We start from the raw sequence: 15,101 nt of genomic DNA, 5'->3' as shown, positions 1-15,101 counted from the left end.
AATGGGACTTAATTAAACTAAAAAGCTTCTGTACAGCAAAAGAAATAGTTGGCAGAGTAAATAGGCAAACCACAGAGTGGGAGAAAAAGCTTTGCAATCTAAATAGCCAACAAAGGACTAATATCCAGAATCTATAAGAAACTCAAGCAAATCAGGAAGAAAAATAAACAAACAATTCCATCAAAAAGTGATCTAAGGGCATGAATAGACATCAAGAGAAGATATATAAATGGCCAAAAACATAAGAAAAAATGCTCAACATCACTAATTATCAGGGAAATCCAAATAAAAACCACAATGAGATACCACCTTACTCCTGCAAGAATGGCTATAATAAAAAAAATAATAGATGTTGGAGTGGATGTTGTGAAAAGGGAATATTTTTATGCTGTTGGTGGGAATATAAACTATGGAAAACACTGTGGAGATTCTTTAAATAACTAAAGGTAGAACTGCCATTTGATCCAGCAATTCTACTCTTGGGTATCTACCCAGAGGAAAAGAAGACACCACCTTTTCCCCAAAAACCTATTGAAAAAAAAAAAAAAAGATACTATGAAGTAAATAGAGGGCAGGTGTGTCGGCTCATGCCTGTGATCCCAACACTTTGGAAGGCCAATGTGGGAGGATGATTGCTTGATGCCAGGAGTTTGAGATCAGCCTGGGCAACATAGTGAGACCCCATCTCTACAAAAAATAAAAATATTAGCCAGACATGGTGGTGCACACCTGTAATCCTAGCTACTTGAGGGGCTGAGGCGAGGGGATTGCTTGAGCCCAGAAATTTGATGTAACAATGAGCTATGATTGTGTCACTATACTCCAGCTTAGGCAATAGAGTGAGACAATACCTAAAAAAAAAAAGGAAAAGAGGAGTGCATAAGCCCCAGACGGGAGGAAATATTTGCAACACAAAGATTTGACAAAGAATTTGAATCTAGACTATATAAAAAGAGCTTCTACAAATCAATAATGAAACTTCAAACAATACACTAAATAAATCAATAATGAAACTTCAAACAATGCAATAAAATAAGCAAAAGGTTTGAATTGATGTTTCCCAAAAGAGAATACATAAAGGATCAATTAAACAAACAAACAAAAAAAATAGTCATACGTCATCAGGAAAAGGCAAATTAAAATTGCAGTGTGTTTTGTCACATGTAGAAAAATGGTTAAAATTTAAAAGACTAACAATACCAAATGTGGGTGAGGACATGGAACAATGGACCTCACATACATTGCTGGGGAGAGTATAAAGTGGAACAGCCACTTTGGAAAAATATTTGGTAGTTCCTTATGAAGTTAAACGTATGTCTACCCTATGAACTAGTAATTAGGTATTAACTGTTGAGAAATGAAAACATTCATTGAGCCAAACCTGGAAGCAATCCAAAGGTTCATGAACAAAAGAATAGATAAACAAATTGTATTATATCCATACAAAACTATTTCCCAGCAATAAAAAAGAATAAAGTACTGATATGCACAACCTACACGAATCTCAAAAAGATTATGTTAAACAAAACAAGCTAGACCCAAAGTTGAACATACTGTGTGAATGCCTTTACATAAAGTTCAAAAACAGACAAAACTAATCTGTGAAAAGAGAAATAAGAACAATGGTTATCTATGAGTGGGATTCACTGGAAAGTGTTTATGGAAAATTTTGACAATAAAGGAAATGTTCTATGCTTCGAAATTTCTACCAAAAATGGTATTTTTAAAAAGACAGTTTGAGGTATTGATGAAACATATATATGCATTTATTACAACTCATCAGACTGTACACTTAAGATCTGTTCACTTTATATAAATTTTACTTTAATGAAAATGAAAAAGAATACATCTTAATTATAAGTCAGGCTGGGAAAAACCAAATGAAAGCAATATAATTTATTTTGTTTCTTTGGTTTTTAAAACGGAAATAATCCACATATCACCAAGTCAAATATTTTCTCTCATCATCTATGTTATACATCTTTCCAGTTTTGAGTGACAAGCCGTGATTATTTTCACCTAAATAATTTCTGGTTTTGGAAAAAGAAAAAGGGAAAGAGGATACGGATTCGCAGTTTTATACACATAAGAGCCGCAAACCATGGTTTGCATTTTCATTGCTTCCAGCTAGTAGTGTTTCATTACATGCAGTTGACAGTATCTCTAGTTCTCTTGTCAAGGCTTGCAGAGCACTTGAAGTGCTCTACATTTAATGGCACAGTACTCTTATAGATTGAGCCAAATTGAAGGTCGGAGAAAGATTGTTTTGGAAATGACAGAAAAGCCAGAGTTATTTCCCTAAACTTTTACATTTTTAGAAATTAAAATACCTGGGACGATGATGAAGAGGTATGCTGTAATTAAGGAGGCAACCTGTTGATGGTGTGGTGGTGGCAATGATTAGTAAGAGGTGCTGAGCGCAGCAAATAGATAACTCAGGAGAATTAGGTGCCCTGCGTTTCAATGAGGAAATTTCATCTGAAAAGTTAGAAAAATGACCAGCATACATAAATATGTGTCCCAATAGTCCTTTCCAGCTATTCCTGTCCACTCACACTTATAAGCATTCAGAACTGTCTCCTTGTTATTAACGTCCAACTTTCTTACTGACCTCCTGCAGGGTTTCCCCCACCCAGCTGTGTCCCTTTGGGATCTGAGAAACTATTAAATAAGAAAAAATTTTTTGTCCATTCCTGTTTCACATCCGATTGTCAACATGACCCTTCCATGTCCACCTGAGGTGTCCTAATTACTCCACAGCGCTTCGCACTGCATGCTGTAGTCCAAAGTACATTGCAGCTCCCCTCCTTCTTTCCTGACAGCCAGTACGTGATCAGTCCCATACTTGGTTGCTGGTCATTCATTAGCTCATACTCATAGACTCTTTGTTGTTGCTGTTAATCAACCTCAGCAAGCCCTTAATGTTGAGGATGATGACTTGTTTCCTGTACTCCAGACAGTGCCCTATCACATTTAACTGTTCAATTAATTTACTAGTTAGCTAACTTTAACTCCATTTGAGAAATTAAAACATATTTGGTAGCTTAAACCCGTAAGTTATAATGCATTTCTTGTCAACTTTAAAATACAGTGTGTATTTCAATCTTTTTGAATGCAAGACAGGTTTAGTTTTATCTAGAAATGGAAACATAAACTTATTAAATATCTCTGGAAATCCTTCCTATTTGGGTAGCTCTGTGATTTTTCCATCCAGGCAACTGTGGATGATGAATTAGCTGGGATTGATCTTCAACATCGGTCATTGGCCATAGCATCTGCTATACCTCTGTTGACTCTGTCATCTCCTAGGGGGCTTGTACTCAACATTAATGACAACATTAGCCCAGATGACATGTAATTAAGAAAGCAAACCTTTTTCCAAACAGAAATAATACAAGAGGTTCCAGATCCAAACAGAACAGAGTTGTGGATCATTTCATGTTTGTCTTCATATCATTCTCCCCACCCCACTCCACTGACACAGCTTGATGCTTGACTGTCCTCTAAGCCCTTTCCATTGCTGTCATCTCAGATGCTGGCAATGTATCTTGCTGAAAGGGAAGCTTATTAACAAAGTTAATAACTTGGAGAGTCAGTGCAGGTTATTTGTAGGACGCTCATTATGAGTCTTGAGTCTGACTGAGTCCGGAAAGCAGTGGAATATTCCACAAATCCACCCACAGGACGTCTGTTTCCCCCTTCCCCAGGGTCTGTTTCTCCTGCAAGGGTTCAGAGCTGCCTGGCAGAGGCTGGCTGAAATAGGAGAAATCCTGAATTAAGCTGTTTCAGAAAAGTGACCCAGTCTTTGGAGAATAATTAAGTATGAGTAAAAGGCTTAGAGTCATTCTGTTCTCCTCTATAATGGAGTGTTCATTGCTTTTGTGACTATTGCTTTTACGTACATTTTGATTAGCACTTGGAACAATACCTCAGGGAAACTTAAATGAAAGTCTATTTTCCAGGATGGAGTAAACTGGCAGAAATTTCCATTGTGTATCAAATCTGCTATAAATTGTTTGCCTTCTGGGTATTTTGGGCCTAAGATGTATTCCTGAAGAAATAACTGCTGTTGCTCCAAGTAGAAAGTGGTTGAGGAGACAGCCAACAGATATGACAAGCTCTTATTTTCTATCACAGAGCTGTGAAAGAAATAGCCTAAATTATCTGAGAAGGAATAGCATTCTGTTGTGCTGGATTTCCAGTGCTTCCCAGCTTTTGCACTGTTAGCTTATTTTTTCCACGGCCCTACAATAACAATCCACTCTTTTCCCTGCACTCCTGGCCCCGGTGATGTTTTATCATGCTCATGCTGAAAGAAAAGGTATGTGTGCATACTGTATCTCTTCATTTGGCTTCAGGGATTTCCCTTTGACTTGGAAAGAATAATCTTTCAAATTCCGCTATAAACTATACAGGAGAAAGAGAAAAAAGAAGATTAAGCTTCTGGAATGTGCATTGGTATTGACATTTTGTTCAAATAATGAGCCGAAGGTGAGCTATCTTTAGTATTGCTCATGTGAACGATCAATTATTATCAATCCAAACTATCAGCAGTGTTGCTCATCATTGATTTATACTGGATGGTTTAATTTTGTCTCCATCCTTCAAGACATTAAAATATAGCCAATATTTAGCAGGTCCTGCCAAGACACCATGAGCTCCTCCACAGCCCCTTAACTCCTCTCTCCCTGTTCTGCCCAGGATATTTATGGTGAGCAGGAAGTTATCTCCTCTTTGGCAGCCATCCCTGCTTTCCTGTGTGGAGGAATTGCTCGCATTCTCATTTGCAAACAGAGGCTCACTCAAGTGTCACTAAAGGAAAGGGGGTGGAGCCTGAAGAGCTTTAAAAAGCAAAGCTGAGTCATTCCACTTTTCAAAAAGAGAAACTGTGTTGGGAGAGGAATCGTATCTCCGTATTTCTTCTTTCAGCCCCATCCAAGGGCTGTGGCTGGAACTTTCCATCAGTTCTTTCCTTTCTTTTTCCTCTCTAACCCTTTGCCTTGCTCTATCTGTCACAGTGAAGTCAGCCTCAGGCCGCCAGAGCGGGGCTGTTAAACTCTGTGAAATTTGTCATAAGGGTGCCAGGTATTTCTTAGTGGCTTCCAAAGAAACGTAGATAAAGAAATCTTCCCTGTGGCATCCCTTGGCAGGCTGCATTGGGAAGTTCTGTCAGTGGAAGAAAGAGCTGGAGGGCAACAGCACAACAGGAGGGTAAAACATGCCCCAGGGCCAAGGCTCCGCTGAGGCAGCCGCGTTTGGGGTCAGACACACTTACCTTGCCCAGGCCATGCTCCAGGAAAATCAAGTTGTTTTCTTTTGAAAGTTCAAACCCATCAAGATTATGCTGCTCACTCTTATCATTCTGTTGCCAGTAGTTTTAAAATTTAGTTTTGTAAGTCTGTCTGCACTGCAGCACTGGAGCTGTTCTGAAGGTACTCCCGCAGGAAATGGGAATTCTACTTGCATGGGTAAGTAATCCAATGAAAGGGTGCTCCAGGTCTCTGGGAAACTGCCCTCACATCTCCGTTGAATCAATCCTATATACTTGGGCATTTAAAAAAGTTTGTCTTTGGGTGTGTACAGTGGCTTAATTTTTGTTTTCTGATGCATGTTTATTTTCATACTGGCCATTAGAGCTAATGTGCTACCAACTAAAAATTTATAACTCTCATCCTGTACTTCAGTGTGTATGTGAATGAATATACCTCATTTTAAACTAGCAGAACATTTCATGGAAACTTCAGTTTTTATTCTGACAAGACGAGTAATTAACATCTAGTTGATTGGCTTTATATTGGAAACTAGGGAAACAGATGGTTAATTTTTTGTTTGCCTATTTGAAACTCTTCAGCCACAAAGAAAAAAAATCCTTCCTTCTGAAAGCTTTGTGTAAGAATTCAGAAGTTGCTAAGAATTAGTGAAAAATGGGAAGGGAACTGTAAACAAAGGTAATTGTGAGAATTAACCTAAGTTTCAATTTCAACCTCCTTCACTTTCTCCCCACTCTCGCTGTTTCTGAGACTGACACGACTCCGGAGTTTTAGTAATGGATGCATTGTAACTCTGAGAACTGCCAAATATGACAATGGGCAAATAAGCCACACTGTCCTCTCATATTAAATGGATTTATCGCCAAGGGGAAATGGGAGCTTGACTGAAGGCGAATTACATTCCTGCCAAAAGATATTGCCTGAAAAACATTCTCTCTCTGTTAATTCATTTGTTGAATCCTTGGGTGGGTCTCCAACCTGCTGCTCAGACAAGGCAGCCACCTCCATCGATGAGAGAGAGTATAAGCTGCTCCGACATTCCATTCTTGTCAGCTTGCTCTTTGAGATGGGATCTGACTTTTAAAAAGAGATAGATGGAGGGGGAAAACACAGTACAGTTTCCAGGAGAGACACCTCTGGAAGACAGTGCGCAATAGTTTGAATAAAGAGAGCAGAACGGAGCCAAACTGCCAAAGCCAGGCTGCTGTCCTGGCTCACTCATTAAGGAAGTTCCCAATGAGGAAATCAGGTGCTTCTGCTCAGAATCTCTGGATTCTGTTCTCAGGTGGCACTACTTGTAACAGGTGAGCAGAACTCTAGGATATTTGAAAGAAAGGCTGAGTCCTAATGATCTCTATGTCCACAGCACTTAGGACATTTCTGCTTCCATAGTGTGTACTCAGCAAATTCTTGTGTATGAATGAGGTGTCTTTCTCTGATCTGCTAATGACATAGTCTTAGAGAACGGCAACAAAAAGAGGCTGACAAATGACAAAAGTGACCTCATGAACCTTAGACTCAGCTGTTGGAGGCAGAAGTAAAACTTTTGTATACAGTTATATCAAATGGACTGGAGCCCCTTTGGGGTGGGAGAATGTTCCTGGGAGTAGCTGGCAAATATCTAGAGTTGGGCAGTCATTTGTATGGGATGTGAGGGGTGACAGTTGGGTCAATCTATCAGGCAGCCAGTAGCTAGGAAAGAAGAACCCAAGTTGCTGAAGCAGAACCCAGGAAATTACAAAAATGAGCTTTAATGGTTGGCTCTAGGATCTCAGAATAGTTTGATTTCTGGCTGGCAAGCAAGTCTATGCCTTGTTTTCCTTGCCACCCCTGATGGTGGCTCAGAAGTGCCTTCATTGAGCTAGGTTGTACCCAATAAACATAAAACCCAGGATAGAAACAATGAGTTGGGGAGACTGTGTCACAAAATGGAAGGAACCACAGGTTTTAGAAGCAAACAAACCTCGTTTCATATCCATGCTACTAACTTGATAGCTGAGTTACCTTAGAATATCTCTGGGAAATAAAACCCTCACCCACTGCTTTTAGGATTTTTGCGGGGAGTCACATGAGATAACCAAGTATGTACCAAAGCATGGTGCTTAGCAGAGTGTGCTCAATTAATGTCCTCTTGGGCTCCACGTCTTGGCTAAATCTCTTTGATCAAGTCATATGATGATATGTCTTACTTGAACAGCGCAGTGACATGGCACGGATCCACGGAGTGTGGAATATGTGGATGCCACTTTGTGACTCCCTGCCTCTCTGCTTCCTCATTTCTTGCAAGTCACTGGTTTAAACCCCGTACTTTACACTCGCGATCTCATGTTAGCTGCTAACTGCCTGGGTCACCCTCTGTCACTGCGTGCATTTCAGAGGATAGTATTTCTTTCTCCTCCCTAAATAGATATGGTACCATCATCTATTTTTCCCTCATTTAAATTCTACTTGCCTTATTTCTTGCCCTTGGCATTGAGATAGAGCAGGAAGAATGCTTTGTGATCTCACAGTATTCAGGTGAATTTACGCAGGATTATTACTCATGCAGCTGCTCAAGTCATAGCAACACAATTAGGTTTCTTTCTATTCCCCTTCCCCTCCCTGCTTTTAAACAAATTAACCGAGTATTCACTTAGCTTCTACTTGAGCTACAGAAGGTGAGGAGAGCAGGCAAGAAAACTGCTGGCATGGTTTCTGAACTTTCAAGGCTATTTACCCTGGAGGACAGACAGCAGTTGGAAAAGAAACGGCTCCTGTTTGGCATCTGTACCTACATTATTTACATGAACTTTTTGGTAAATAAAGGGTAAGAAGAAGTACAGTCTCCCAGCTGTAGGAGGGATCCTGGGTGGCACTACGTTAGCCAACTCGGTTGATCACTTTTAGTAGTAAACAGTGAAATCACTGATTTCAGCACCGGCTAATGCTTGGTCAGCTTCCCAGTCAGGGGCAAACCAGAGTAATTCTGAGACCAGGAGCTTGTTTGTTTTTTCAGTCAGGGTTACGTGAAGGTTTTTTTTTTTATTAACTCCAGTGAAACTATCCTCCAAATATTCAGTGGTTTTTTGGTCATTGAGGGGTAGTAGAGCTTAGGGTAAAGAGCATCAGTTTTGGAGACAGATTGCCTGCCTGTGTTCCAATCCCATTTCTGCTGCTTGTGAACTGTGTCTCATTTTCCTTACTCTAAAATGAAGGTAATTGTACCCTCTTCCTGGGACTCTTGTCAGTATTGCGTTAATGTATTCATTTTCAAGGCTGGCTGCACATTAGAATCACCAGTGTTCGGGTGACCGCCCCAGGCAGTCTGGATCACAGACTCTTCTGGGATTGAAATCTAGGTCTCATTTTTTTTTAATGTTCTCTTGGTGATTCTAACCAATAGCCTGGGTTTAGAACCACTAAGTTAATGTGTGTAAAGTGCACAAAACAGAGCTTGGCATATAATAAACACTTGATAAGCCTGAGATTCTATTAATGTTTTTGTTGTTCCAAAACTTATTTTTATGGATGTAATAGCATTTTCCAAATGTGGCTTGGTTTTGCCTGTGATCATTGAACATTTTTTATACATGACAAAATGCCATATTGAAAAACCCAAGAATAGTTCTACAACATTAAAAATTACAGTCAAAGTAATTTCAAAATACAAAAATTCATATTTTTGTAATCAGAAGAAATGTTTATTAAAAATACAAAAACATATCAACTTGATTTGCGTAAGTACCCTTGTGGAACTGCGGCTCTGGTATTTGTCTTTTTCTTATACCAACTGATAAAAAATTCCATTCATTGCAAATTAAGCCTGTTTGTTAAGTTTCTTACTGGTAATAATGTTATTTTAACAGCAGGAAAAACAAGCCACTTGAAACTCTTAGTGATTATTTCAATTTTTTGCGTATTTTTGTCTATACAGCTAGTGCTCGACTTACGACCATGATTGGTTCCGACAGACTGGTCGTAACACGATTTGGCTGTAAGTTGAGTAGGCTATATGCACGCGGAGATGGTAGTGCTGCCGGAAGCTGGTCCGTACTGTCGTATGCCCAGCTGGGCAACATTTGCGCTGCCAGACGCGGAGCAGTCGTGGCTAGCGATTGTGGTCGTAAAGTCGAATGGTTGTAAGTTGCATAGGTCGTAAGTCGATCAATACCTGTATGTGGAACCCTTTCATGAAGGATTTTTAAAGCTATTAAAGGCATATTAATTTTCTTAATGAATTTACATTTTGGGGCTAATTTGAGCTGGCCTAAATGTGTGACATTCAATTTAGAAGTTGGAAGGTGAGAACCATTTGGTTGTGTTCAGGGTAGAGCAAATAATTGATTGCTTCCATCAAAAGTAAAAGGAGTAGAAGAGGCACGGTGGCTCACGCCTGTAATCCCAGCACTTTGGGAGGCTGAGGCAGGAGGATCATGAGGTCAGGAGTTCGAGACCAGCCTGACCAACATGGCAAAACTCTGTCTGTACTAAAAGTACAAAAATTAGCTGAGCGTGGTGGTGTGCGCCTGTAATCCCAGCTACTCGGGAGGCTGAGGCAAGAGAATCTCTTGAACCCAGGAGGTGGAGGTTGCAGTGAGCTGAAATCACGCCACTGCACCTCTCCATCCTAGGTGACAGAGCAATACTCTGTCTCAAAAAAAAAAAAGAAAGTAAACGGACTAGTAATTTGGCTCAAGTAAATTAAAACCCTTACTTTATAATTTACAAATCTGCCTTTATGAAAATCCGTTTCAGATTATGCCTTGTGTAGTGTGATTGGTTGGGTTTTTTTTTAGCTTTTAGTTTTTTGTCTGTTTTAATTTCAGTTTTTACTTTAGATTCAGGGGTATATGTTCAGGTTTGTTACAAGGGCATATTGTGTGATGTTGAGGTTTGGGCTTCTATTGAGCCCATCTAATCAGTTGCTTTTTATTTTACAGACGGAATTTTTTACAGACGGATTTTTCTTTGTTGCCCAGGCTGGAGTACAGTGGCATGATCTCAGCTCACTGCAACCTCCGCCTCCTGGGTTCAAGCAGTTCTCCTGCCTCAGCATCCCGAGTAGCTGGGACTACAGGCGTGTGTCACCCACATTACTATTACTCTCCACCAAAAACCATAAATGAGACATATTAGAAACACCTTTGCTGTCTATAATTTTTCTAAAACCCATTTCTTCAAATTTTCAACAATGCTTAGAGAAGTCTAAAGTTAGTTTCCTGGGATGAACTAAGTCCTTAACCAGCAGGTTCTTTGTGATTTTTTAAAATTATCTTTTTCATTATCCTAACATATGACACACATTCCCCATTAATTATTTTTTAAACAGTTAATCTTTCCATTTTTATATATGCCTTCAAGAAAATTATATAAATTATTTTTTCTCTCTATTTACATAGCTATACCTATAGGTACATATATATATATATATAGGTAGGGCCCAGAACTTAATGACCAGGGTAGGATTAATGAGAACAATGAAATTGGACTCGGGAAATATCAAGACTCCTACACTTCTTAATTTTACCTCATTTTTATCTATTTGTCTAGAAACACTCAGAATGTACTATCTATAGGCAAATATTTATGTGTTTATCCTTTCAATTTGAGAAACTAAATTTAAAGCTAGCTAAAAAGAAGAGAAGATAATTGTGTCCAGTATAAGTGGCACTTACACCAAATTTTGTAGCTCCAATAAATTTTTTACAGATTTAATCAGTAGATTAATTTTTAGAATTCCTTCAGAATATTGGGTGTTTAGTGTCACTTGGGGGAGGTTATTTAAGTTATTGTTTTACTTTCCTTAGTAAGGATCATGATGACACGTTTTAAAATTATTATGATTATTTTTTGAGACAGAGCCTCACTCCTGTCACCAAGGCTGGAGGGCAATGGCGCAATCAAGGCACACAGCAGCCTTGACTTCCTGAGCTCAGGTGATCCTCCCACATCAGTTTCCTGAGTAGATGGAACTACAGGTGTGCGCCAGGACACCCAACTAATTTTTGTATTTTTAGTAGAGACAGGATTTCACCATGTTGCCCAGGCTGGTCTTGAACTCCTGGGCCCAAGAGATCCACCCACCTTGGCCTCCCAAAGTGCTGGGATTATAGGTATGAGCCCCCATGCCTGGCCTAGGACACATTATTGGTTTTATGTTTGAAATTCCAATAAACAGAAAAGGAAACAATTGATAGAAAATAGAGTTAAGATAATATGCAGAAATTTACCACAAGTTTAAGCCTCCTTGCCAAAGCGCCATAAAAAAGAAAATTATTGAATTCTATAGTGCAGACAGAATATGAATTAAATTGATAAATGTCAAATTACAAAGGAACTTTAAGGTCATTTAGCCCAACTGCTTCATATTATGGATGAGAGGCTGAGATCTAGATAGATGAAGTAGCTCCTCAGGTCCTATGAGAATATAACCCAGGACCCTGGACTTTTATTCTGCTGAGTTTACAATGCACATGACACCTCTCAAGATTGATTGTTGAAAATCCATCAATGTAATGATTTTATTAGTTCTTTCTACCAAAAAGTATTAATAGTTTTAAGTTGGTTTAGGAAAACTTTCCTAATATATCTAGTTCTCTATGTTGAAAGAACTTTGAAAGTAGAACTTCTATAAATGAAATTTTCTTTAATATAAATTATAGCCATTAACTAATTCAAATCAAGTCAACAAGTGTTAATTGGACACTATGTGCTTGGGCTGACAGTGGAGACATCACCGATCCACATACACAGGGTTCCCTGGCAGGACAATGGGGCTCCAGAGCTCAGTCAGCAGTTTACCTGTTGACTTACAGATCATGTTGTTTGGTTTTATCAAAACTAACTCTTACAAAATTCAGCAAGTGTCTCAGACACCTTCCTACAGAGAAACTAAAGATTGCAGACAACACTAATATTGCAAACTCAAGAGAATGAGGAAAGGGCAGCCTTGACACCTCTCTTATTCCTAGAATGAGCATTTTGTTGGCTACCTAAGAGCTGAAAGCAATGCAGATCTCTGTAGATTTTACCAAAAAAAAGAAGTTTAAAAGAGAAATTAACAAGAAGAGAGCCTGAAAAATGGATTTACAATTGTTATTATTAGTGACGAACCTCACAAAAATTATAAAATGTACCTGGGGAGATGATAATGATAACATGAAACCATCAAGACAAACAATAGATTTGAAAATGGGTATTCAGATCTGAAAATGATTTTTTAAATAATTTTTACAGTTGTGTTCAAAGTTATGATAGTTAAGACTCTATTTACTAAACTTAGTTAAAAAAGTCAGAAGCCTCTCTTGAGGTTTCTTAAGGCAAAAGAGGAAAAGCCTGATATTATTGGTGAAACACTTGTTCCTCCTGCTTCCTGTGGTGGTAAAATATTGCTAAAATAATACATGGAAAACCAGAAGACAACAAATTAAAATGTGTTCCTCTGTAAGCAAATACTGCTGAAAACTGTACAGAAAGAATCAACAAAAATGTGATGAAATAAATACTAAGCAATTATACTGTTGAATGAAAGTAAAGGTGCCTCTAATATATCACAGCTTATGGTATTTTCTAGAAACTAATAGTCAACATTTACTGAGAACTCACTATGTGTCAGACAAGATTTTAAGCACTTTACATGAATTACTTTACTTATTCTTTTTGACAATCCATGAGGTAAGTATTACCATTATTCCCATTTTATTTTTGCAGTTGAAGAAACCAAGATACAGAGAGGTCAAGTCATGTGCTGAAGGTCACACAGCCCAGAGTATTGGAGCCAATAGAGTCAACACAAGTACTCTGTCTCCAGTGCCAGTAACCTTAGCCACTATCATATTCTTTTCTATGAGAGAATAAGGGAAAAATGCACCAGAGAAGAAATTTTCTCAGTGAAAGTTCTCACAAGTCAGAAGTGACTTTTTCTATATGTTAAAAAATGTTCTACAAAAAAAATAGTATAACTGTGTTTAGCAGTGGTAGAGCCACTGGACTTACTAGAACGTCAACTGAAAAGCATTCTTGGTGAGATGACAGAGAGAGGCCCACAGTCTTCACAGCAAGGCTGTGTGGCAAAGAAGTTGAAACTGGAATTGCATCAAGCGCTATGGAATGTCACTGATGTAGTTACTCCTGTAAAAACAAAACTAACTAGTCTCTTTATAATACTTTGTATTTGATGGGGAGTAATCATAAAAATATTTGTCTTGCATGCTTTCCACAAAGTATCTTGAAGCAAAGCACTTAACAGAACACTCAAATGTCACGTTATTCTTTTTTTAAAAAAAGGACAAGTGTTGGCTGGGCGCTGTGCCTCACTCCTGTAATCCTAGCACTTTGGGAGGCCCAAGCAGGAGGATTGCTTGAGGCCAGAGTTTGTGACCAGCCTAGGCAACATAGGAGACCCTGTCTCTATAAAGAACTTAAAAACGTAGCTGGACATGGTGGTATGTGTCTGTAGTCTTGGCTTTTCAGGAGGCTGAGGCCAGAGGATCTCTTGAGCCCAGGAGTTCAAGGCTGCAGTGAGCTATGATTGTGCTACTGCACTCCAGCTTGGACAACAGAGTGAGATGCCATCTTAAGAAGAAGAAGCAAAAAGGACATGTGTTTAAAATTTTTTGGCTTTTTTTATTTTTGTGATTACAGAGAGATGTCGGTAGTATGCTACCCAAAAATAACTAAAACAACACAACTTTATCCGAATTATAGATGACATTTTAGTAAGTGTGAAAGTGACTACTCACTGTAAAAAATTTGTATATGAAGACAGCAGTTTGAAGATAGATATTAGAGATGTTTCCATTGTTATGTGATTTTATTGTTGAATCAATGCCAATACATCACCTATTAAAAACTCTGTCTGCACCTTTAAAACGTTTGCAAACAGCTTTCTAAATTATTTTTAAAATCTTCCAAGTGCAGTTTTCGTGTTTTTAAATTCACTTGTTAAAAGTATAAAATGCATTGCTATGTACGTACCTATGCAACAATCCTGCATGATCTGCACATCTCCCCCAGAACCTAAAGTACAATAAAAAAAAAATTAAAAAAACAAAACAAAACATAAAATGCAATGCCTTCTGGTTAGTTTTCATTTACTGTTTAAAATCTAGAAGATAAAATTTGCTGGCTTAATTCAACAAAATTTGTGAATAATTGAGGCATGTAATTAAAAAGTAAATTTCGTGATTTTGTAAATACGGCCAAGGGTGCATTTATTTTATTTGATATAGACATAATTGTGAATAATTCTTTTTGTTTATAACAGCTGTCAAAAACCGAATATCAAAACATATTAAACTTTAGATTTTTCATCAAACTCAAGCTTTTCAGTAAACAAACCAATCAGAAGGTGTTATGTAATAACAATTTTTAACATGCAGAGGGAATTTTGGGACTGTGGGACATTCCTGATTAGAGATGTCCACCAGAGACATGTTCAAAAGTAGATGCAAAACTCAGTAGACAGATCAGGATAGTGATTTCTGAATTTTGCTCTGTGTGTGTGTGTGTGTGTGTGTGTGTGTGTGTGTGTGTGTGTGAAACATTTGCAAAAACTTTTCTAATGCTTTAATGTTGGTAAATTTATGTTAGTCTAGTAGTGGTAGTCTTTAAATAAAATAGAGCATAATTTATGTTGAAAAGCTGAGGTGTGTTTAAACATGCTTACTTAAGATTGAGGATTACCTACAGCAAAGGAACATCATAACGGTTCACTGTTCTGCAAAACTGCATTATTATGAGTTTTAAAAGTTATACTGAGCTGTAGTATTGGCTAAGAGATAGACACATAAATTAATAGAACAGAAGAGAAAGTTCAGAAACGAACTCACACAAGTATACTCATTTGATATT

The 15,101-nt window shown here is 38.2% G+C and overlaps 1 protein-coding gene across 4 annotated transcripts in view; it reads left to right on the top strand.

Annotated features, from left to right (window-relative positions):
- Positions 1–4,866: 4,866 nt before the first annotated feature.
- The window catches only part of EGF (epidermal growth factor), a 90,856-nt gene continuing 80,621 nt past the window's right edge, over positions 4,867–15,101 (top strand). For all 4 annotated transcript variants that reach the window (XM_032254754.1, XM_032254756.1, XM_032254755.1 and 1 more), the window contains exon 1: positions 4,867–5,468. In XM_032254754.1, coding sequence (XP_032110645.1) covers positions 5,342–5,468 — 127 coding nt within the window. In that variant the 5' untranslated portion in view covers positions 4,867–5,341. The remainder of the gene's footprint in view (positions 5,469–15,101) is intronic.

Source organism: Sapajus apella, unplaced genomic scaffold, assembly GCF_009761245.1.
Source record: "Sapajus apella isolate SASKATOON/1434 unplaced genomic scaffold, GSC_monkey_1.0 scaffold87, whole genome shotgun sequence".
NCBI classification, from domain to species: Eukaryota; Metazoa; Chordata; class Mammalia; order Primates; family Cebidae; genus Sapajus; species Sapajus apella.
The sequence above is the reverse complement of the archived record's forward strand: the minus strand, read 5'-3'. Positions and strand labels throughout refer to the sequence as shown.